This window comes from Syngnathus scovelli, chromosome 6, assembly GCF_024217435.2.
Source record: "Syngnathus scovelli strain Florida chromosome 6, RoL_Ssco_1.2, whole genome shotgun sequence".
NCBI classification, from domain to species: domain Eukaryota; kingdom Metazoa; phylum Chordata; class Actinopteri; order Syngnathiformes; family Syngnathidae; genus Syngnathus; species Syngnathus scovelli.
In genome coordinates this window covers 10,274,651-10,299,702 of record NC_090852.1, presented here as the reverse complement: position 1 = coordinate 10,299,702, position 25,052 = coordinate 10,274,651, and the positions used below count along the sequence as shown (strand labels likewise).

At 40.2% G+C, this 25,052-nt stretch overlaps 1 protein-coding gene across 4 annotated transcripts; it reads left to right on the top strand.

The window, feature by feature from the left end:
* Positions 1–1,229: 1,229 nt before the first annotated feature.
* On the top strand, positions 1,230–24,713 carry bicd1a (bicaudal D homolog 1a). 4 transcript variants are annotated; one of them, XM_049722843.2, is made up of 14 exons: positions 1,236–1,690; positions 1,769–1,825; positions 1,986–2,134; positions 2,403–2,516; positions 4,580–4,922; positions 14,181–14,393; positions 15,786–15,938; positions 16,111–16,608; positions 18,815–19,207; positions 19,646–20,404; positions 20,669–20,820; positions 20,913–21,123; positions 21,993–22,068; positions 23,006–24,713. In XM_049722843.2, the coding sequence occupies exons 3-13, from the start codon at positions 2,076–2,078 to the stop codon at positions 22,038–22,040; spliced, it is 2,943 nt and encodes a 980-aa protein (XP_049578800.1). In that variant the 5' UTR covers positions 1,236–1,690; positions 1,769–1,825; positions 1,986–2,075; the 3' UTR covers positions 22,041–22,068; positions 23,006–24,713. The 4 variants fall into 4 exon arrangements, 3 of the variants coding, with proteins under 3 accessions (XP_049578800.1, XP_049578799.1, XP_049578801.1); XM_049722842.2 differs by having other exon boundaries at positions 21,983–22,068; XM_049722844.2 differs by lacking the exon at positions 21,993–22,068.
* The last annotated feature ends 339 nt before the right edge of the window (positions 24,714–25,052 follow it).

Genomic DNA, 25,052 nt, shown 5'->3' with positions numbered 1-25,052 from the left:
AGACACCCCTTTCATTGATTTAAATGATATTAACCGCCACATTACTCCACTAGGCATTGATAGCAATTATTTGTTTAATAATTGTGGTTATTTGCGATGTTTGAGCAGACATGTTTATATTCACCATATGTCACCAAATATTTTGATAAATTCTAGCTTATTTTTGGGAGTTTACATTGCAATTGTAATTGCACTCAACAAACAGAATGTTGTTGTTTATTTCATTTGGGAGACACCCATATATTTACTTATACTATGATTTTAAAATAGAAGACTGAACCTATTCAAAACCACAAAGCTGTAAGGACATACAGCACAAGCATAATTTAAATTATGAGAAGCCAATTGTAGGGTTTGGGAATAAAATTGTAATATGGGAGAAAAATAAGGTATAATAATAAAAAATAATAAAAATATATGATTACTATTTAAAAAGAGCCCGTTCAGAGAAATGTGGTAAAATAAACAATCTGTGGTCATAATAAAACCTAATGTATTTATACAAGAACGTTTTTGGTGCTTACAACAAAATATTCATGTTTTATTTTTCCCCATGTCCCTTTTGGATCCATAAATTGAGAGCAGCAGCTTCTAACTCAGTCCAGACCAGAGGTACACAAATATAAATCTTAAAGGCCCACAAAGAATTTTAGTCACAGTCCTATTTATTGAGGTCGATCAGATCACATGCCATTATGCCATAATATTTGAAACAGCTTTTTTTCCATTCAAAACAACAACATAAATAGAACTTAAAATGTAATGTATTTTTGTTCCATACATAAAACTTTTACTTAATTTGACAAAATTAAGACCAATGTCCATCATCAAGTCTCATCGCTTCAGAGAAATTCATTTCCAAGTTTCATTTATACGTTTATTGAAAGATTTAGTTAAGTATTTTCAATCTACATTATTTAATAACATCAATCTAATCTTTACAGACAAGATAGCGCACATGCGGTTCTTTTCAGCATACACAAGAGGTCAGTATTAATCTGTTTTCCAACAAGACCTGAGAGGTGAAGTTAGGCGTGAAAGGCCATTGAAGGGACAAAGTCATAAAGATTTATATGCCTATAAACAGGCTGATAAGATTAAAGGAATTCCACTTTCAGCAGGCTGCTTTTCACAATTTATTCTCACTTCAATCAATGACAATTTGCCTCCCGCTGGTCAGTGTACATTATTGTGGCAAAATATGTGAAAAAGGCACCAGAAGACCTGACTGTGCTCCTTGGAGACACTGCCAAGAAAACTTTCAGATGCTGATAACAGTTTTCCTGGAATAGCTGTTACACGCCGTGACTCCTCCTCAGTGATGACCATGTGATCGAGGTGAATCTCAGCCCACCATGAGAGGAAGGACAACTTGTATATTCTCACCTTCAGGGAGCAGAGTGCAAGATTAGTAGGCTATCAAAGAGCGGCGGAGAAAATTTTTAAAACTAAAGGGGTTGTGTGCTGAAAATTCCAATCGCGAATAACATATAACAGATTGCAATGCTGGAAATACGGAATAGAGAACACACAGAGATGGTGTCTGACCGGGAACAATGCAAAAAAATATCTCATTCCATTGAGGAGATTCTTAAAAAGCCCTCTTGCACCAGAGAAAAGGAAAAAGTTCATCGCAACTGGTCTGTCATCAAGGAGAACACCAGGATATCAAAACAGCTGGTAGACGAAGGTATGCTCTTCTCCTAAGTCTCTAACGCTCCATGTGAGGTTATACATTTTTCAATAAATATATTTATTTCCCCTAAAGAAGGTCCAGATATCAAGCAACACGAAGAGTCTCCAAAATCCACTGCAGACTGCATTAGTGAGTATCATGTAAAAAGTAAAAAAATCATGCTGGTGAATGATGAGGCTATGAAGACAGATTTGGGCTGACAAAGAAAAAAAATGCTAGTTACTGCCAGTGGCAAAGTTATAATGAAATGAGGAGAAAGTTGTGATAATATTTGTTGTTGGTTTTTTAGGTGGGAGAAAAAAAAGACAAAGCAGGGTCACTTTTACACCGTCCCAGGTGCAGGCAATGGAGAAGGTCTTCCAGCAGACGCACTACCCAGATGTTAACACCAGAGAGCAGCTGGCCTCATGTCTGCTTCTCAGTGAGGGTCGCATACAGGTACACATGTTCATTTTTCATAATCATTATCATAATCATCCTGACTTTATTTATTCTATTACGTCATTTAATAGATTCACTGATTTTATTTCACGTATGAACATAAGATGCTATTTATGCTGGAATCCACAAGTTTATTTGTTGAAGGTGATGTGAATGAGCACCATCCTCAGCCCTTTTAGATGCCTAAATTTGTATTGTTTTTCATTTCATTAAGAAACAAAACAAAAAAAAACACACATTCCTATTTTGTTGGTGCCTTCTTTAGATTTGGTTTCAGAACCGTCGAGCCAGATGGAGGAAGGCTGAAACGCAGAAAGATATTCAGCTACCGGACGGACAGCATACGCACTCGCCCAATAATTGCCAGTTATTTTATGAGGTATGTTTTAAATACTCTATTGTTTATTATATAAATCCACATCATTGGGTACACTTGCACAAATTCTGTCTTTAAAGAAGATAATGCTTAGTTTTAAATGGCCTTGTCAGAGAGGTCATCTGTTAATTATTATTGTTGTACTCTGTAAACTGGAAATACAGAGCGCTGACGATACAAAGCAGCGGAGACGGGCCTCAAATGTTACCTAATGAATTTTCCTGGAAATGAATGTGTTTTATGTTGACATAAAATAGCTACAATGACAAATTCCTTAACCAGATAGCTAATCAATGAAGTCTATCATCAACAAAGTAGATTGTAGTTGTATTGGGAGTCAGACAACATGTCATCATTACGCACCCCTTTGACCCCTCCCTCCCCATCAGAAACCACGGCTGGAGGCAATGTGTTGGCTGCCATGTTGCTCGCAGGAGTCGTTGCATTCAAGATTGCTCCTCACAGTAAATTCACCTCCCAGTATGCTGACCAACATACATTTCACACATCACATGTATTTTGACCCTATGATAGCGACCTCTATTCTTGCAAATGATGACACGACTGGATTGTGACAGTAACATCACTTTTTTTATTCAGGACTTTTTGGTTAGTAACAAGACTCATTTACAACTTGATGTGCTTGTATGTACAATAAATGTCCCCTTTAAAGAATAGGTTGCCTAAAGTTGTGTGTGTCTATTACACATCACACATCAAGGCTACAACATTATTTTATTTTGTACTGAATTATTGTGTAGAAGATGTGTTATTTATATAACATCACATTCCTTTGTCTGAGATAAGATTATGTGCCGCCTGTGAATGTTCATCTGTTTGAGTTTCTAACTGCTGGCCTTTATCTTAATTTGTACTTGTAAACTGAGGTTGCGCACAGGTCAGATGGGTGAGTTGGAAAAATGTGAATGTGCAACTGTGCAACCCAATAAAATCTATGGCAACAAAAAAAAATTCACGAATACCATTCATCATGTTAAAAGTTTGTATGTATTCCTCTTGATGGCTTTGAATGTAAAACAATACACAATACATTTTGCATGATTACAACATTGAGGTTGTTACTTTATAAAGTTCTACTGTACACAGTTTAATGTATATAACATCATGTCTTATGTAAGGTAATAATAATATCACATCTATTCCCTCTGCTCGACTGTTTGCCTTTTAAGAACCAGTGTAGCAGCCATAATAATAATAATGTGATCTTTTTTGTTTTTGTAACTTGGCCACAGTATATTTTAGTATAGTACAGTATAGTACTTCCATAATTAACAGTTAATCATTTCAAAATACACTATCTAATACAGTAATAATAATGTGAAATTATCCAGCAGGACATGTATCTGTTTCAATAGTGCTTGTCCCAAACGGCTCAGCATCATACTAGGAACTGTTCCAAAAATGTTACCCCCATCGTGAAGCAAATTGAATTCAACTAAGTATTAAACTGCAACACCCTCTTTCCATGATTTGGTTCTACTGCTGTCCGTTTGTCCATCCAACCGTGTGTCCGTCCATCCAATCATCCATCCAGGAATAATAATCTAACCTTGAACCTCAAAACTACTTTCTAACCACACATATTTTGAAAATGATTTATGATAATTGTTTTTGTAGTAATTGCCAATTATAGCAAAGCTTGTACAACACAAGCCTCACAATCAATGCCTTAAATGACTTGACAGGATAAGAGCCAATAAAGTCTGACAAGGTAGTGTGTGCACTTAAACTTTTCACCCCGGTTATTTTCTGTTTATGGCCTGTGTTTTGTTATCGCGCACTTTTGGAGGAGGCAAACAGACGCTAGTAACAAAATTATACAATGGGTGGAGTTGCAAAATATGTACGGACACATATGGGCCTGGAGGTGGCGCCCTTGCATTCATGAATTAGCAGAAATGACGCCGTGTTTTTCTGAGTGACCTGGTTTGGAAAAATCACGACTTTATCTATATGCTGCTACGGTTCTTTTGATGTCTTGCCCAGTCCTATTAAGGGGGAAATTACAAGAGTTTGACTACACATCTTTTTCTGCCGCTCCCCAGGGAAGGGGGCGTATATTCCGCATCCCTATCCCCCTCCCGTCCGCCCCTGCGTGCTGAGAGACATACCGGGAGGACAACCGCAGACCAACAGGCTGGGTCGGGGGACGGAGAGAGCGAGGGAGAGGCGATGGCGGCCGGTGCGGGATGCGGAGAGTCGGTGGATCAGTACCGGGCCGAGATGGAACGACTGGCCCAGGAGCTGAGCGAAGCGAACGGGGAGAAGATCCGGGCTGCTGAGTGCGGGCTGGTGGTCCTGGAGGAGAACCAAGCGCTGAAGAACAAGTGCGCCGAACTGGAGAGCGAGCAGGAGGCTCTGAGGAAAGAGTTGGAACAATTGCAAGAGGTAAGAACCTGCACTACAATCACAGTGGGGACTACATCATGTCTGTGCACCTGTGTGGCGTGTTGGCTCAGATGAAGAACCAAAGAGTTCATAGCATCTCTTCCTCTAATGAATTATGGATTTACATCTACATTCATTAAACTAAATTTTCATTCAAGCTTTGCAGTCGTATACATTAAGCATGCTGTTCAATCAACTATGCATCCTTTCAATCTATGATCCACTTTACTTTGCATCACTATATATGTTCTTCAAAAATGGGATGGGATGGGATTGTTAAATCTTCATTAAACATGCAATCTATTAGATCGGATGGATTTTTTTTAAAATGCATTCTAATTCAGTCTTTATTCAAGCCTAAACATGCAAGGATTTTCAAGAAGCACCTGTAAAAGCCTAAAAAAAAAACGTTTCTGCAAAAAAAGTCTCAACGTCAAGTACCGTATTTTCCGCACTATAAGGTGCACCGGATTATAAGGCGCACCTTCAATGAATGGCCCATTTTAAAACTTTGTCCATATATAAGGCGCACTGGATTATAAGGTGCACCTTCAATGAATGACCCGTTTTAAAACTTTGTCCATATATAAGACATATACATTTGGCCCGCGGGCCGGACTTTGGACACGCCTGCTGTAGTGCTCAATATTGGTCCACATATAAGGCGCACCTGATTATAAGGCGCACTGTTGGCTTTTGAGAAAATTGGAGGTTTTTAGGTGCGCCTTGTAGTGCGGAAAATACGGTAGTTTAGTAGCTACACATGTATATCAGTGGAACATCTAAGGTTGGGCACAACATAGCCTGGAATGCCAGTTGACATTAGGTTTGATTAGATTTAGATCTGCACCTTTATAGGTGGTCGTCTGAGTTTATGAGAGGAGTAAATAACAGAGGTGTCACCAATGAGGGATGCCATTGACAAAAGAGAATTGTTGTGATTAGTGCAAGCTTGAATCTCAGATCAGGCCTGCTTGTCTGGATAAATTTAAATAATATTGTCTATAAAATGTACTCTGTAATCTGTTCAGACCGCCATGTCTGCCTGTTGCGCTGTGTTTTTGCCTTGCACAGGGAACATTTTCTGGAGGTGATATTACTTCCACCCAAAAAAAACAGCTCCCGGTCTTTTCTCTTTGTCACACACTTGTGTCACAATAGCAGAGAGCAAGCCTTCTACTACAATAATATCACATCTATTCCCTCTGCTCTACCTTTTGCATTTTAACACAGCAGGGAAACTGCTGATGGAATCTGATTCAGTCGTTGTGTGGCCTTACCTGTGAATCTCATGAATATTGGCAATGATGAAAATCCCAAATACATTACTTACATGTAGTATTATATTTTTACCCTTCTTGCTGAACATATACTATAAATAACCTGCAAAGTGGACAAAAATAAACACTGCTGACCTGACCATGGGGCAGTTGAAAAGCATGCTGTGCCCGGTCAGCTTAGTAGCAAAAGCAAATTTGGCATTAGCCCAGCAGAGGAAGGACTGTCCATTTAAAGGATAAAAATGAGCTAAAAAAAATAAATAAGTATGTATAGTGTACTGTATTGATGCATTTTGACCAAAGCATGTTACAGACATGTTATAAAGACTGTTTCAAATTATGAAATAATTGGGTTATTAAAAGTGCCTTATGTAAAGAAAGCAGTGCTTTGCCCTCCACATGATAAATGATTTAATGTCCGGGTCTGCAGCGAATTTTTAGAGCTGGGAGATTTGGAGATCCCTGTGTCCACTTCCCAGCTGGTGAGATGCATAAATATTTTCATATTAAAAACTTGTCACCTCGGTTTAAAAACCTTTTGTAATGCTGCTATAGGTTGAATAAAAACTATTTGTATTATTGTATAAGATTCCCTTAGGAACTTCTGCAAGTCCACCAAAAAAAAAAACCTAAAGTGCACTCTGTGTTTGGGGACTAGAAATGCTCTTGGTCTTCAGTGTTTTTGCAATCACACACACACACAAACACACACACACACACTTGCCGCTGCATGCCCCTCAGCCCAATCACGCTCCCGAATCCTGTATTCTCTGGATGTTGCTGGCTAGTTGCCTAGTCCATGGCAGGGGCCCATTTATTCAGTGTTTCTAGCTTGTTAGTGCTGTCTCTGGGCAGATCAACCTCAGACAGGACAGTGGAAATGAGAGATGAAGGAGGAAGATGAGGATGCAGTTACTGTGGCAGTGGGACAATCTCTTTTGCTTCAGCACTGTGCTCATATATATTTACATTGATGTGGCTATTTTTGCAATTATCTGTGCTAAGATGATCAGCGAGACTGCACAGTATCCTCACTGCCATGTGAATGTTGTAAATAATGACTCATCCAGACTCTCCAAACAGAGAAAGAGAAAATACATTGACATTTGTTGCAGTATATCCGCATAAAATGTGTCAAAGACTATAAGCATTATGGGTTGATTTCAACATTCTATTTTGGCCTGCAAGATGCTTTGCGCTTTTTTTCCCCCTGTGGCTTGACTTCACCGCTAAAATATTCTTACATGTTAACATTTTATGGCTGAAGACAGTTATTTTGTTGCTAATGTATTGTAAGTAGAAAGGCAGGTAGGGAGGTAGTTTGCGACTCACCACGCTTGACTTAACTCACTCACTTATGACTAGTTGTATGTATAGTAGAAATCCCCAAAAAAGAAATTGTTAGCACATTCAACACCATCCTGACCACTCCCACAGTGTAATGAAATGTTTTATCTAAAAATCTACCTTTCTAAAACTAATGACAAATGCTCACTTTTAACTGAATGCAGTAAAATATGAGCAAATATATGTAAATTATTGTAATTATTAGTGATGTATGAATTAGACGTTTCCTACATCATACTGAATCTGTTGTATGTGATATTTTATTTGTAGCTGTTTAGTTTGTGCAACAGCATTAGCATTGCTTGGTGGGATGCTTTGAGGGTGACTACATCCATGTATTTGCACTTTTAGACAACAGATGAACTCTTGCTTGTATTTCTTTTGAAACAAGACATAAATTATCGGTCGTAAATCTGACCCGAGGATGCATTACAGGTTTGTCTGCCTCCTCCTTTGTCTCCTCTTACAGTAGCTCGCAGTAGTGGGAGAGCAGTAAACATAGAGGAATGAGGTGGATCAATACAGCCAGAGATGGTTTTTTGTTCCCCACTCTTCTCTCTGTTGAGTCCACCATCCCCCTTCTCTCAACAAGGCCCTTGTACTCCCCACACCTTATCGTATACGGTCCCCCTTGGGCTGAGGTGGGGATTTTGCATCAATTTGTGGGGTGAGCAATTTTTTGAGCTGAGCTGCACTTTTCTGTCTATGAAATGAAATGGAATCACATGAAACAAAAACAGTTTAAAATAGTGTTAGCAAACATTTTGATGTGGGTGTGTGTTCGTGTATGTAGTATGTGTGTGTGTTTGAGTCACACCTCACTGAAAATGTATTGTGCACAAAACGTGAGTCTTGCAACATAAATAATACACAATTTGAATTTTTATTGTACATTACAATATATTTGACTTGTCACATGATTAGTGGCAGCATAGCTCACACTCAATTGTTCTATGGTTCATTCACATATACAAACACGGGTAAGTGTGTGGACCATGATTGTAATGCATTATAGACACCAGGTTACCTTTGACCCCGGCAACAGGCTCAGCCAGGCGGCTATGCATCAAGCTTAGGAGCCCTGTGGTTACCCTTAAATATGTTGTGCTGCACTGGTTTTTGTGTGCTTGTATTCGGAACTAGAGGTGAAGGTCATTCGTCAGCACCTTTTTCCCCTGCATGAGGGTGTCTCGTGTCAGTAAATGCGGCAGAGCACAAGGGGGGTGTTTGGGTGCGGATGTTGTGTTGAAAAGAAGTGAGGGAGGGACGGCAGGATAGAGTGTGGTGTGTTACTCCAGCTCATCACTTGTGTGCCTTTGTACTGTATTATCTGCTTCTATGATTATGTTGATGTAATGGAGAAGAGGGCAGGAATAGCGACCCAGTACTGGTCTGTGTAGCACGAGTGGTCGGGTAGTAGCAGAGCAAACTGAAACAAAACCTTCTCCTGGTTGTCCTTGAGTTGAGCTTCCCTCAACATAGTACATTTGAATAGTGATTTATTTATGTTTATGTGGCCAAGGATGAAGAGCGGCAGCTCAAATTTTCATGATGGACACTTTAATTTGGGAGACTTTCAAAACAGCACTTAGCGTTGAGATCAATTATTTTTCTTGAGGAGTCCAAACTGCTACTAATAAAACATGTTGAATCATGATAGTGGACCGCATGTGTTGTTTTAGCAGCAGGTTGTTGCAGTGACAGTCAGTGGCTGCAATAAAACTCTTGAGTCACCTCATGAGTCAGACTGGTATGTGTGGAGGCATGCTCGTCTTTGTCTTGCGTCTTTTTTTCCGCATCAGCTCCTCTTTCTCTGCTGCAGAAAGATGAGACAATATCATGAGTCCATCTTTCATTACTTTTGTTTCTCTCGTATCAGTTGATTCTATGCAAGTGGCGGACAATTACGCTCCCCACCCACCACCCGCATTGTACATTTCTTGATAAATTCTTTCTAATGTGGGAATAATAACGTTTCACTACATGAATGAATGACATTCGGAGAAAGAACTTCTGCTTTTAGCGGAGAGGAGACATTGTGGGTTGATTTCTGCACTGTCGACATTAGTGCTCTATTTCTTATTCACCCGAGGCAAGTTGCTGAAGGGAAAATATGCACTCAATGCTTTGTTGAAATGGAACTAGCTTGTTCACAAGGGGGAGCACAAGGCAATGTTCATCCATCAGAAATAGATGAAAATACATTGCAATCAATGAGAATATATGCATACAATAAAATAACACATGCGACATAAAACTGCATTTTAATTACAAGTCAGCCATCAAGCTTGTGTTCTTGTGTTCTGAACCATGTGCAGTCTCACGTCAGAGCCTTGTTAACATCTTTCTTCTTTTCTGTTTCTCTTTATGGGTGCATCTAATTTTTTTTTCTCTTACTGTAATCAAACCATAATTCAATCTCTGCATCATTTCTTTATTTTCGTATTTCTTCTATTCATTTATTGCCATCTTTTAGCCTCGATGACCTTGCGGTCCTCAAATGAATGGTCAATTCAGCAGTGATAATCAGTATACTCCCTAAATGAGAGTGCCTGGATCCAAGTGTATTTTTAACCATCCGGATGTGTGTGTACGTGGTCGCCTGAAGGCCATCTATGTCGTGTGTCATCATGGTTGACTTGCTCCTGGTGTCCTGGCAGCCACATTAGCAAGCAGAGGGAGGAAGAGTATATGACACAGTTACAAAATGCATATTCTCTCTATCCGCTCCCGCAGTTGCCCAACATCCATACCTATACTCAGCATATAATGAAACACCCAATATAAATATAAAATCGTAGGACAAATATGATCAATGATTTAGTATAAGATGAAAGAAGAACCATTATATAGATACGGTTTTATTTGGTTGTGCTGTTTTTGATTATTGCAACTCTATCGACTCGCAGTAGACATGAAAAATATAAATTGAGAAATAATTATACCGTGTATGTGTTTATAATGTCTACATTAATGATGGCAGAGTATACTCTACATTATCTGGATGTTTCATTTTGTAATTTAGTTGTTCTGATCGCCTTATCTGTCAACAGATAAGTCTGCAATTATCTCGAAGAGCCAAATAAGATTTGTGGGGTGAGTTGCCATCTTTGGAGCACATTTTAAGCTGCTACTTAGACGACCCGTTCATTGTCTATCGGTCAAGCACGCAAATGTGATTCCGGGAAATAATCCAACTTTCTTCTTATCATAAGCAGACATGAGCCAAATGAAATCATTCCAACAAGACAACTTAAAGCAACCTGTCCTTGGCAGTCCTTTAATTAGCACACTTGTGTGTAAGGTGAAAATCCAATCGGAAAGAATGGAAATAAATTATAATGTATTCCTGGGTCAAACTGTTCGACTTGACTTTGTTAACAAGTGACGATGTGTGACGGTAATATTCGATGTTGATGCAGTGTTGCTCCTCTGCTGCGTCCATGCATGTCTCGCTCCATGGTACCAAACTCTGTGATGTCATCAGATGGGCTGACCATCTGGACTATTCATGTCTATGTGTATGTATACCAATCATAACAACTTCTTGTGAGTTGACTATGACAGTCCCACAACTGCTACGTTCCACAGCTTCATTGCTACATGTTTTTTTGTGGGGATTACAGCTCAGCAAGCTGCCTTTTGGATGAAATTTCAATCAAGTTACACTGAAAAGATTATATGTTGATTGACGGATTTTGATTCCATATCTGTAGCGCACATTTTTAATCAACTGGTGTTTTCACGTCAGTACAGAAGTATTTCGACTTAGTGCCCCCACTTTGGAGCCTGTCAGGATAAAAGCTGTCGCATGGCAAATCATTTTGTCTTGATTTGTAACCTGCTAGCACAAATTTGAGTGATGAAAGCTAGATGGTGTCAGAAAGCTTGACAACAAAAAAAGTGGATAATTCTTCAAAAAAAGAAAAAAGGCTGTGCTTGCTTTAAGCTGTTGATTGCACATCCCAGTTGAAGTTTACTGTAACCCTAAACATTATTTTTAAAAAAAACATCTTATTAAAATTAAAGTATTTATGAAACCACATGATGAAAGTTCACCAATTTAATGCTAACACATGCAAAATTCTTTACATTAAAATCAAACGTAAGACATTACTATATGTGAATCACCCAAAAGTGATTATTAATATGAGGTTACTTGACAGTTAACATATATCATTATTTAACATTTAATGCTAATCCACAGTGAATAATTAAAGAGGATGAGTTTTTTTTTTTACTCTAACTGTTGTTCATTCACCATGAAAATTGACTATCAGTATGCAGTTAATTATGAAGGTGTAGTTAATTATGAAAGATGATGGAGTTTAATTGGGGTTGTACGAGTGTAAAAATAGCTAGGCGCATGCACACACTGCTCAGCTAGAGTCCCCTCCCTTGACTCATTAGAAGCTACAACAGATGGGTAAGGATTTCAGGCTTTGCACATCTTCCGCATCTTTAGTGTCCCATGTAGCCTTCTCCATGCTTCTGGCCGAATACATGCAGGTGCATCCCCATTGTCTGGACTTTACCCAGTGAGGCACATAAGGCTCTGGGCGCCTGAGGCGGAATTCATTATGGGGTTTTCTTTTTGCAAATGAGCTGCCATTCACTGATTTTGAATGAAAATTATCCTGAGGGAGTGCTATTCACCATCGGCACACTGTTTTTTACATGATGTCTGCCAATTACATAGAACACAGCAGGCCCAGGACGATGAGGAACCATCATTACAACGACACATGCATTGTCATTGCTTTTTACATAATGAGTTGAAAAAAACAGAGCTGTCCTTGTGATATTTTTAGCTGGGAGGCGCCTGCCCTGCAACAGGCCGGTCAGAGCGTTGTGTGAGGGAAATGAGTCACGAGCATTAAGTGTCACTTTCTGTGAGCCGTTGTCAAATGCGGTGGTCCATAAGGAATATATTGCTCTGCATGTTGGAAGGAAACCCAACGGACTGTCACGTGACGATGGATTTCACAAGTGTTCCTGAGCATGGGCATTCTTTGTTGGTTTCGGCTTGGCATAGAGATTTTGCCAAATATTCTGAATCTTTTGATAATATTTTGTACCACAGATGATGACTTCCTGAAATTACTTGCAATTATTCATTGACAAACATTCTTAAATTGCTTGATTCCTTGCTCACAGTTGTTTCACCAAGAGGTGAGCCTTTTCCAACCATATTTAGGAACAACTGAGCCGCATGAGGATGTTCCTTTTATACCCAAAAATGACGCTCATCTGTTTGCAATTAACCTGTTCATCTTTGGAATGTTACAAACGGGTGAATAAACATTAAGCAGTTTGAACATTGGATATATTTGTAGTGTATGACATTGATTATAGGTTGAAAAGGGGTTTTAGTCTGTTTTTATTTCTAACTTTACTTTATTATCCCAACTTTATTGGAATTGGGGTATATGAACACAATGTGCATGGTTGTTTTTTTACACACATTAACAAATGTTTTGAAACATATTTCAGAAAACATATCTTAGTATTGTCTAGTGTGTGTGCGTGCGTGCGTGTGCGCATGAGGATCTCAGTGTTGCAAATTTGGCAATGTAACAGCTCTACTGTTGTTTTTATATTGCAAATTCCCCCTTTTGTATTCTCAATGTGCTGGAAATCCAGTAAATAGGGCCCCGTGAGGCCAGCTTTTCCCCTCTTCCTCCTACAGAGTTCAGCTGTGGGTGACCAAGCTGCTACTCGGACGTTGGCAGCGAGCCGCTCTTGTGAAGTGGGAATTTAAGCTCATTCAAATAATACTTTGCATTAATTAATGGTTTTGTTCCGTTAATCATTCACCAGAATCCCAGTGTGGTTCCCCATGGAGGGAAAGTCGGTAAAAGGCCAACCACAGAATGTGTGAGAGAGAAAAGAGAGATAATGAGAGAGAAAGGTAGTATATATGCAAAAGATAGATGTGTTACCAAACAAGTACCAAACACATGTGCTCTGCCAGGGATGTTTTTCAAACATTTGGGTGCAACTCTGCTTTTTTAGCAACGGTCAAAATCTTCAATGTTGATTGATGCAATTTAATTTAACAATTGCAATGTAATATGGAAAATCCAATTTAATTTGTAGAAGTGTTTTTTCTATGCATCAAATTGGTATGAGCTCAAAATCCAGCTCAAAAATGTTGGATTGCTTATTAGGTTTATGTATTCGCAGTGGTAGCAGATAAGGGAATTAAACTCTGCCAACCTTTAGGTGACATTATTCAGAACAAATGCATAAATATTTTTGGATAATTCTTGATGATGCCTGACATGTACTGTAATAGAGCAGGCTTATTTGCTTGCGACAGAATGACAGCTCAGTTGTGTTGTTGTCACCTCACTGATATTTCCAGTCGGGCTTCAGCACCTTTATCATGACACGTCAGCTGTCACTGCTGTGGAAACCTGTGTCAGGAAAATGGGAACAGTGTGTCTATTGATCAAATGGAACCTGATCCCTTATAGATGGAGGTTAACGCACGTATTGTTGCTGGACAACTCCTGAAAGTTTTGCTCCCCAGACGTTATTGTGAAAAGTGTTGTCTTACCTACCAAAATCAGTTCCATTGTTTAGAAAGCTGTTTTGAGATGACAAACTGCGCTTTTCATTTCCTCAGGCATTCGGCCAAGCATACAGCATACAGCGTAAGGTGGCCGAGGACGGCGAGAGCAATGAGGAGACGTTGCTGCAAGAGTCTGCATCCAAGGAGGCGTACTACATGTCTCGTCTTTTGGAGCTGCAGACGGAGCTGACCTTGAGTCGCTCTGTCGCTTCCAACACGCAGTCAGAGAATGAGAGGCTCAATGAAGTCGTGCTGGGTCTGCGAGAGGTGAGTTTGCAGAACAAATGCTTCACAAGGTTACTCTCAAAGAAAAAAAATACATATGGGGGGGGTATAAAGTCAAATTGTCGTAAAAGGGATCATCAATGAGTGTGTGGCAAACAAGCACTACCGGCATCTCTCAAACGGAGACAGACCACATATTTCTTAATAAAAACAATGTCAAAATAACTGTTTCACAATTTGGTTTGCATTAGTATGATCCGTCTCTAATTAACAAACAGGAACCTTAATTAAAAAGGCATTGAGCTGTATTTGGTGAGATTTACTCTGTCATAGTCAGAGGAATTATTTTTAGCTCTCATTACTATAAAAGCCTCAAGGCGCTCTTAAAAACTTATTTCAAAAGTTATTATGACTCAAAGGAACAGAATACGCGAAGTGATGTTCTAAAAGAGGCCAGCCCCCTGTGACATGATGTACTGTGACGCTTGAGTGTAACAAAACCGACGTGCAGATTGAAATTGACCTTAATGTCCCTCTTAAAGCGCTTGCAAAGATGAACACGTGAATGCTTTTTTTATCTCCCATTTTATTTGACAAGGTGAAGAAAAGATTCCTCATTTTCTTCCTCGGTGTTTTCTCGTGACTTTTTGGCAGAAAGGGAAAAATGTTCACAGATGTCACGTAATAACGTGTGCCTGTTTGCGTGCATGTCTGCGGGCATGGTGACGGGGAGCATAGGAGTTCGAGTTGGGGTCAGACAAGGAGGCCACGACCCCATTGTATGTTGCAAATCCAGGGCTAAACTGTGGAATCACTTCTAAATACCCTGAGCTCGGCACATGCGGGACACACTGAATAGGGTTGCGCCACTACTACTACAATTTCTGCACACTTTCAAACATCAGAGCAAAATACAATGATTGTATGGAGTGTATTTTAATGTATTATAAATTGTATCAAGCATATTAACGTTTGCTAGCTAGTAAAGCTATATATAGTTTTCAAACAATTGCTGAAAACTAGTTTAGGCTCTATTAGCTTTAAGGGTTTTAGAGCTCCTGTCAGCATTTGTGAAGCTCAAATCGTTTCTTAATGATCTGCATGTACGGTCTAGTCATCATTTAACGCAAAAGCATTGTCCACTGAATGAGGACACACACATGCACAGCCACATATCCGAAATATCAGAACACCAATCAGTAACATTTACATTAAAAGATCTGAAATTGTTTTGTCTTGAAATGATTCCTAGTCAGCGCAGTAATATGTTGATTGTTTAATCAAATGAAACAATATATACAGCGAACTTGACTTTTGTTTTTAATGTTGTTGTTTTTAGTAAAAAAATGTTCCCACAATTCACTACAATACAGATAGTTCACTAAAGACATTTGGGGGATTTAAAATGTCAATTTGTCTCTTCCTGTCCCTCAGAGTATTGACATGCTGGAGCTCCAGAGAAGTAGGATGAGGGAAGAGATCAAAGAGTATAAATTCAGAGAGACACGTCTGCTTCAGGATTACACAGAGCTCGAGGAGGAGAACATCACCTTGCAGAAATTGGTCTCTACGCTCAAGCAGAGCCAGGTCAGTGCTGAGGCCATGTAATACTCAAATGAAGGTTTTTTGGCACATCTTGAAAGCTTTTTTTCCCCCCTTATCATCCACATACAATTTTGATAGCAATTGCTATTTCTTTATAAATGCCGTTAAAATATTTTTAATTTTGCTCTCTTTTTTATCTTCTTCTTCTTCTCAGGTGGAGTATGAGGGTCTCAAGCACGAGATTAAGGTGCTGGAAGAGGAAACTGTTTTGCTCAACAGCCAACTTGAAGACGCGTTACGTCTGAAAGAAATCTCTGCGGGACAACTGGAGGAGTCCTTGGATGCCCTCAAGAGTGAGCGTGAGCAGAAGAACAATCTGCGAAAAGAGTTGACCCATTACCTCAGCCTGAGTGACAGCGTCTACGTGGCAGGAGCCCACATTGCCCTCACGGTCACCGGTGTCGAAGGCCTCAGGTTCCCAGAGGAGGTCAATGGTGGCTCCAGCGCTAACAGCAGCAGTATTGTCCCTGTCAACGGCAACAATGACGACAGTTGTCGACACAACGGTCACCTTCACGCAGGCGCCATGTTGGCCAAAATGAACGGAGACTACCATGCGGGCAGAAAGAGCGAGGGTCTGCATCCGGTACCAGACCTGTTTAGTGAGCTCAACCTGTCAGAGATGCAGAAGCTCAAACAACAGCTCCTACAGGTCAGTGGGGGAAGTCGAAATTATGGTATGATGGCTCTCTCACTTGGCAGCCACTGAAGATTTTCTTAACACGATGACAACAATGATGGCGGATTAATCACATATTGTGCTAACGGTTAATACAAATTGAGAAAGAAAGATACAAAACAATGGTTTGTGAATTCCCTTAATCTGTTTTGATTAGTTTGAGCAAAATCATATCTTAAAGTTAAAACGAGAAAGTTTGACATTTGGACAGCAGCAGGGAGAACTGTTGTGATGCATGTGCGTGGGCCAGTGGGAGTGCTGTCAGGGTGATCAGGATGTGATATGCACAGCAGAGCGATGCAGAGAAGAGACACAGACAGAGCCTGGCATCTTCTGCTTTTGGACTAGAAACGCAAAGCCTTGGATGTGCCAGCATCTTGGAGACTTTCACTATTTTAAGAACATGATTTGATCATTCCATACAACACATTGACAACACATTGAATCAACAAATTTAAGGTGCTTCAATAATGAGCCAGCAGAAGTCGCATAAAAGTCAGTTACGTGAACTACTACACTGACAACAGAGCCTGAACACTTTTATGGATAAATGTTTTAATTAAATGACTAATCAATCGGAAATTGGACTCCTCCATCTCAGCTTTTACCACACCAAGCTACAGATTGTACAGCACGCTATTGCGCAGATAGAAATACAGATCATTATTAATCCAAATGTTTAATCTTAATTAGTATTTTTACACTTTACTGATTGTGAAGTCTTTTCATAAAGATTTGTTTGCAGTTCTTCATTTTATAACCATATTACCGTAATTTCCGTACTATAAGCCGCACCGGACTATAAGCCGCACCAGCTAAAATTCTGAGATATTTTAGTTTTTTTCTTACATAAGCCGCACCGGACTATAAGCCGCACGTGCACACGAGTTTTTTACAAAGAAAGACAGTACACAGAAAGCCTTTTTAAAGTTTGAATAACATACTTTAACATGTCTTTCTAAGCATTGCTTGTGACGCAGCAGTAGTACCGCAGCGACACGGAAGTGTGCACGCCTGTGACAAAGAAAGACTGGACACAGAAAGCTTTTTTAAAGTTTTAATAACATACCTTAACATTTCTTTCCAAACACTGCCTGTGACGCGGCAGTAATATCGCAGCAATACGGAAGTAACACAGCACTAATAGGGTTTGATTAAATAAAACATACCGGTAAAAGTCACTGAGACGCGGCGGTAACACAGCAGCAACACGGTAGCGCAGCACTAACAGGGCTGATTAAAAAAAGCATACTAGTAAAAGTAAAATAAAGAGCTTCATCGTCTTCATCTTCCTCCTGTGCACTGAACCCATCGAAGTCTTCCTCAGTGTCTTCTGAATAAAATACATTAAAAGTTCACATTCATTACAATTTGTTTTTGGTGAGCAAAATGTCAGAAGAATTTAATTTAAATGCTGATTGATTGGGTTTTAATACAATGCAGATGGTCCAAACAGCGCCACTGCTTTGTATAATCTCTGAGTCACATGGCAGACTAAGAGAAAGGGTTTAGAGCACAGGTGTCAAACTCAAGGCCCGGGGGCCAGATACGGCCCGCCACATCATTCTATGTGGCCCGCGAAGACAAATTGTGCATCAAATTCGTGTGTCATTACTAGAATTGCAAATTGTCTTCACTTTTAATAATATCTTTTTTTTTAAATATTTGACCAGTTTTTACTCGTCTGATTTGAAAACGAGTTATTTGTCAGTTTGTTTTGTAGCTTTTACTGTATATAATATGAGGTGCTCATACATTTATTTGGGTTGACAGTCATAATGGCCCTCCGAAAGAAGCTATGACTACAATGCGGCCCGCGAAAGAAATGAGTTTGACACCCCTGGTTTAGAGCCCTTTGACGCAGGTCACCAGAATAAGCAGCAGTCATAGGAGTGTTTCAAAATTGTATTTTTGTTGTTGTTTTTTTTTCTTCAAGATACCACACAACAGTGGTCCACAGCCTTTTTACGAGTGTATAAAAGTGATCAAGTCATCACAAAAATCACGAAAAAAATCTTGTATAAGCCGCACCTGACTATAAGCCGCAGGGTTCAAAATTTTGGAAAAAAAAAGTCACGGCTTATAGTCCGGAAATTACGGTAATTAATTTCTTTAGAGCTTCATACCTAAACATAATTATATAGTATTGTCCTTTAATAATATTAACGTCATCTTCCAGGTAGAGCATGAGAAAGCCGCACTGCTCATGAACCTGCAGGAATCGCAGACCCAACTGCAACACACTCAAGGCGCTCTAACTGAGCAGAGCGAGCGCGTCCATCGCCTCACGGAGCGCGTCAACGCTATGAAGCATCTTACCGGTGGCAAAGAACTGGATGACCCTCAAGAGTGTGAGAAACCTGCCGACGGCTCCCTGTCGCCACAAGCTAATGGTCACGGCGATGTGGCCATACATGGGTTTGAGGTCCTGGAGTGTAAATACAAGGTGGCGGTGACAGAGGTGATCAACCTGAAAACAGAGCTGAAGGCCTTGAAGGAGAAGTATAGCCAGACTGCGGAGGGGCAAGCGGAGGATCATAGTGACGACAGAGTACGCGCACTGGGGGAACAGGTTTGTGGTCACTACAACAGTATAGGAATAGACGATATGTGTAAAAATAAGTTAACCACTCAATGTCAGAGTAAAATCATCAACCATCTTGTCCCAAGTGCTAGTGAGTTGCTTCCTCACACAGCCCTAAAACGTACATGCTAGGATAACTGAAGAATCTAAATTGTCCATAGGTGTGAATGTGAATGGTTGTTGGTCTGTACGCTTTCTCACACAGGACTCTAATGAGAAATAGATGAATATAACCATGCCATTTTTTGGACATGATGGTCCCCTAAAAACACTTCTAATACCACTCAAAATTGCGTACACTCTACTCATTGAATAGCATAAGAAATGTTTTTAGAGGAGTGGTACTGCACTGTAGATATTTTATTGCTTTATTTATTCCAATATATTCTGTTGTGGGTAATTAATTCTAGTTAATGTTCTATTCAGGTAACCCATTTGGAGAGCAGCTTGCAGGAAGGCCGTGAGAGGGTGGCGAGCCTGGAGGCGGAGCTACGTGCATCTGTGAGCAGCGCCGCAGAGAGCCAGGGCCTGCTGAACACGGCACAGGATGAGCTGGTGACTTTCAGCGAGGAGCTGGCGCAGCTCTACCACCACGTGTGTCTATGCAATAATGAGACACCCAACCGGGTCATGCTCGACTATTACCGCCAGAGCCGAGTCACACGCAACGGTAGCCTCAAAGGGTCCGAAGACCTCCGGGCTTTACTTACACCACGCCTGGCTCGACGCCTGGCTGCAGTTTCGGCGCTCTGCTCCTCCGAAGCTCAGCGTGGTCCCTTGGACTCCCCGTCCAAAGAGCCCCAACACAGTGACACAACCACCAACACACCAGAGTCCCCAGTTCACCACAGTAGCCCCACCCGCAACCCCATTGGCTCTCCTGTCACCAGCACATCCCCTTGCCCATCACCGGTGCCCTCGGAGGCAGTGGGAGACCTGCGGAAGGAACCCATGAACATCTACAACTTGAACGCCATCATCAGAGACCAAATCAAGCACCTGCAGAGGGCTGTTGACCGCTCCCTGCAGCTGTCCAGGCAGAGAGCTGCAGCCAGAGAGTTAGCTCCCATGCTTGATAAAGACAAGGAATTGTGTATGGAGGAAATCCTGAAGCTCAAGTCCCTCCTTAGTACCAAAAGAGAGCAGATAGCCACACTCAGACTGGTTCTGAAGGCCAATAAACAGGTAAAAAAACTGTTTTATAGCTTGAGAACTTCATAAAAGAACAGAAACTTAAGCTGGAAAAAAATAGTGTAAACCGAATCTCTAGCACCCAAGTAGTGCTCCTTTATGCAGTCTTAACAAAATTCTGTCCAAGCAAACCAGTTATGCACAGTCCTTGTCAAGGAAGAGAAACAAATAGACTAAAAAAATATTAATCTTGTCTCACAAACGCATTTATATTTAGGGTATTTTTACCAATGCCACTGGTGTTTGTCCACATTGCAGACGGCAGAGGTAGCACTAGCCAATCTGAAGAGCAAGTATGAAAATGAAAAAGTCATGGTGACTGAAACCATGATGAAGACGCGGAATGAGCTGAAGGCCCTCAAAGAAGACGCCGCCAACTTCTCCTCGCTCAGAGCTATGTTTGCCACCAGGTGAGAGTTCGAGCAGTCGTTGGTAGAAATCATGATGACTTCATTGATTTGAAGAAACATCAAACTGGGTGTGTTTTGTTGTGACTTTGCAGATGTGATGAATATGTTAACCAGCTGGATGAGATGCAGAGGCAACTTGCAGCAGCTGAAGATGAGAAGAAGACATTAAACTCGCTCCTTCGTATGGCCATCCACCAGAAACTGGCCTTGACCCAACGGCTAGAAGATCTAGAGTTTGACAATGAGCAGATCCATCGTGGTCGCGGTGCTAAAATACCCAAAATAAAAAGCAGCCCACCAAAAGTAAGTGACAAAAATAATTATCGGTCTGACCCAGACTCCCACACTGAATCATTCAAATTTCATAGGACTCAGATGAATTGCGCGTCAAACACATTTAAAACGAAAGATATACATAAATTAATTAAAATTAATTATTATGCACTCAGAATGTTTTACTCTGTTTTGTGAGTACGCAGTGCCCTCCTCTGGCAAAAGCTGTCTACTGCAGGACAATTATACAGATTGCTATTTATTTTGAATACCACTGCAAGATATTAATACCTATTTACTCGTTCAATATTACAGTTATAAGTTTATTGATACCATACGTTTAAATTTCGGGTGTAAAAGAAAAATAAACAAATATAACTAGCACACAAGCATCCTGCATCATCTGTGCACATGTAGACTCATAACCACAAGACAGCAGTCTTCCCTGCTTACAGTTCCACACTTGTTCTGTTGCACTTGGTAGGGATTTATAGCTTAAGTGTAGCAAATGAGTTTTATTATTAACTACATGAAGCACGGACGACCACACATACACATAAGTGTGGAATGAATAGGTAGCAATTAAACGTTTTAGTGGTTTGTTTTGGAGATAGGGACTATATGAAACTTGAAAAGGGATTGCCTGGTACTGCATGAACCCTGTGAACCGTTGCCTCCTTTTTGTACTATGAAATTGAAAGCAATATTGCATGTGTGTGTTATTTGTATCTGAACTGCAACCTTAACAGGTATCACTGTTTTCATGAGAACGCAGTAGGATCTTTCCTGCTTAAAGCTTGTGGTTCCTGCCCAGGCATCCCCTCTGTCTTGTCCCCCTACTTTTGCCTGTTTGTATACAGACTGTGACTGCGTGTTTCTAATTGACCAGTTTCTTGTAGATTGTCAGCAGCCTGCTGCCTCAGTATCGTCGTTCTCCACACAGCTAAGGCGAGGGAGAATTTCCTTCCTATACAGGTAACATCCTGTAGTTCTCTGTCTGTGTAGACAGAGCAGGGGTTACCAGCCTTTTTGAAACCAGTACATTTTCAAATGATCACTTTTGGAAATTCCGAGACAATCCAAATGCCCCATCACTGCCGGACTATCTTTACAACAGTCCCATGGCCATACTTGCTGTCCACGGGCACCAAGTTGGTGACCCCTGATTTACAGTAGTCTGTCTGTCTGTCTGTCTGTCTGTCTGTCTGTCTGTCTGTCTGTCTGTCTGTCTGTCTGTCTGTCTGTCTTTCTGTCTGTTTGTCTGTTTGCCTGTGTGTCTGTCTGTCTGCCCACCATTGCAGCTGCTGACCAATCTTAAGGCCTCTTAGTCAACCGTTGTTATTGTGATGTTATACGTTCAAGATTATATCAATATAGATAATATCAATGGACATTTATCCTGCTTCAGTGATGCCTGCATGAATAATTCCAGCCCTATTTTTTTGTTTGCATGGTCAACATGGAGCACAGCCAGCTTGGCAACTCAATTAGTTTTGTTGGACAGGGTGTAAAAATAAGGAGCTATATTTGTTTCAATGGAAACATTTACTTTACCTTTAGTCAACAAGCTCCCAATTTCTCCCAGGTTGTACAATTTGTGTGGGTTTAAGAAGTATTATCTTAAATCCTGATTGGTTAGTTAGTTAGTTAGTTAGTTAGTTAGTTAGTTAGTTAGTTAGTTAGTTAGTTAGTTAGTTAGTTAGTTAGTTAGTTAGTTAGTTAGTTAGTTAGTTAGTTAGTTAGTTAGTTAGTTAGTATATTCTAGCTGCAAATATTTTCATAAATTTTTCCACCTTCATTCTGGTTTTATCACTGACTGTAATTTGGAAAAATGCCATCCTTTTCTTGTTGTACAGCCCTCTCCAACTGCATCTATTTTCACTGTGATCTCTGTGTTTCTGCATCCTTGCAGTCCTAAATTTCGTGCTGACCTTCAAGAACACAAAGCAGTTTTGTCCAGCAGCAGGAGCCTTCTTATCCCTTTGTGACCTTCGTAACTGCCCGGCCCACCAACCCTAGTCCCCGAACATAACCCTTGTTGACTAAGAGTGGGAGTGGTGCTCCTGTGTATGGCTCCTCGAAGCCCTACAAAGATGTCACTGGATCCATTACACAGAAGTGCTTCCTGGCCCACTGACACCGCGTGTCACAAGAGACTGGCACACGCAAACAAACAACACACACACACACATACATGCACGTGCACACACACGCGAGTGACAAGTCACACGACTCTTTTCCCCTAATTGTATGATTGAACATTAACTGCTATTGGTAATTATTTATTCATTAGATATTTATTATTATTGAAATGATGTTTTTCTTTTGGCTGGCGATTTCTTAACTATGGCTTAAAGTTGAAATGAACCCAAAGAACGCAGTATTAAAAGGGAGATTTTATCAGTGTTAAAGAATTTCTTGTCATGGTCATGACTGCTAACTTTTCTGTGTTTTCTTCGGATGCTTGTGTTTTTATACAAATACTTTTTGCAACGCATGAGACTTTTATAACATTTGTTTTTTTATTTATTTTTTATTTTATTTTAGGGCAGCCTTGAGGGATGTGACTAAATCCATGCTTGGCTCATTTCTCATCAGAGACTGAGTTAGATGAGTATCTATGAGATTAGGGCTGCTGGCCTGAGTTGTTGCCTTTTGAGTTGCACAGGTTCAAGTGACCATGTAGGGACCAGACCTCTTGTTTTTTTTAAATATGTCAACAGTAATTTATCAAGGTGTGCCTCTTCTTGTGTTCCTTACAGTCACCGTTATTTTTTAAATATTTTATTTAAAACAAATATTGTCTTTTCTAAGAGGTCCTCTTCTGTTTTATCAGGGTTAGGGGGGTTAGAAAATAAAACTTTCTATAAGAATCTTAGCTTGGGATTTCTGGAAATATTCCAAGTTAATTAGGGGTAGGTACTTCAAACGTTATCATATACAAACCTAAATATGAAATATCCTTATTTGCCCTCCTGTAACACATTGTGATGACGGCAAATGATTATGTATCTCTGTTAATATGCTTCCTTCACACAGTATGCAGTACTGTCCAAGCACAACTGAGCATCTATGCATTACAGCACTATCCAGTCGCGCTCACCACAAACTCTCTACCGACAGTAAAAGTGGTTCCCACTTTGTTCAAAGCGATTGGTTGTGCAGTAAGTTACTTCTCGCAATCAATCCTTAACACCAATTGCAACAGTTCTGATCTGACACAAGTGACAGGTATGGATAGCCTTTCTAATGTTAGTCTTTTTATTTTTTATTTTTGTAGCTTCATTCTGTGATCTGATCTTCACCACTTTCTAATCATTAGAAAGTCTAATGAAATGGGAATGATGTGGAACTAAAGCCAGTATAATGCATTTCTGGATGGGTTGTTTCTTGTTGTATGTGTGCATTTGCAATACCTGTATTCCTGCTGGTTCACTGGTGACCAACCTGTCTTGGTCTGTTTGCACAATATAGCAGGATAGAAATCGAGAGACAAAGATAAACCTCTTTGTAGATTAAAAATAGCTGAATGCTCAAGCTACAATTGAATTTTTGTTTCGGCTCTCTTTAAAACTGCATTTAATTGGTTTCAGAAATAAACAATGGACTTGTCTAATTAATGATTTGTGACGTCTCAATTTTACGATGAAACTAAAAATTTATTATACTGATATTTCACTTTGGTCCTGTAGGTGGCGGTGTTGCTCAGTATTTTATAACTCAAACTTAAATGCAATATTTAAAAATTCCAAGCATGTTTTTGGCATGTGGGAGGAAAGTGGAGTGCCCGGAGAAACCCCACGCGGGCACAGGGAGAACATGAAAACTCCACACAGGGAGGGCCAAAGGTGGAATCGAACCCTCTGAACTGTGAGGCAGACGTGCTAACCAGTGCGTCACCGAGCCGCCTATTCATTCATGTAAAATTCCCAAACTACCAGTGAAATACATATAGGCCT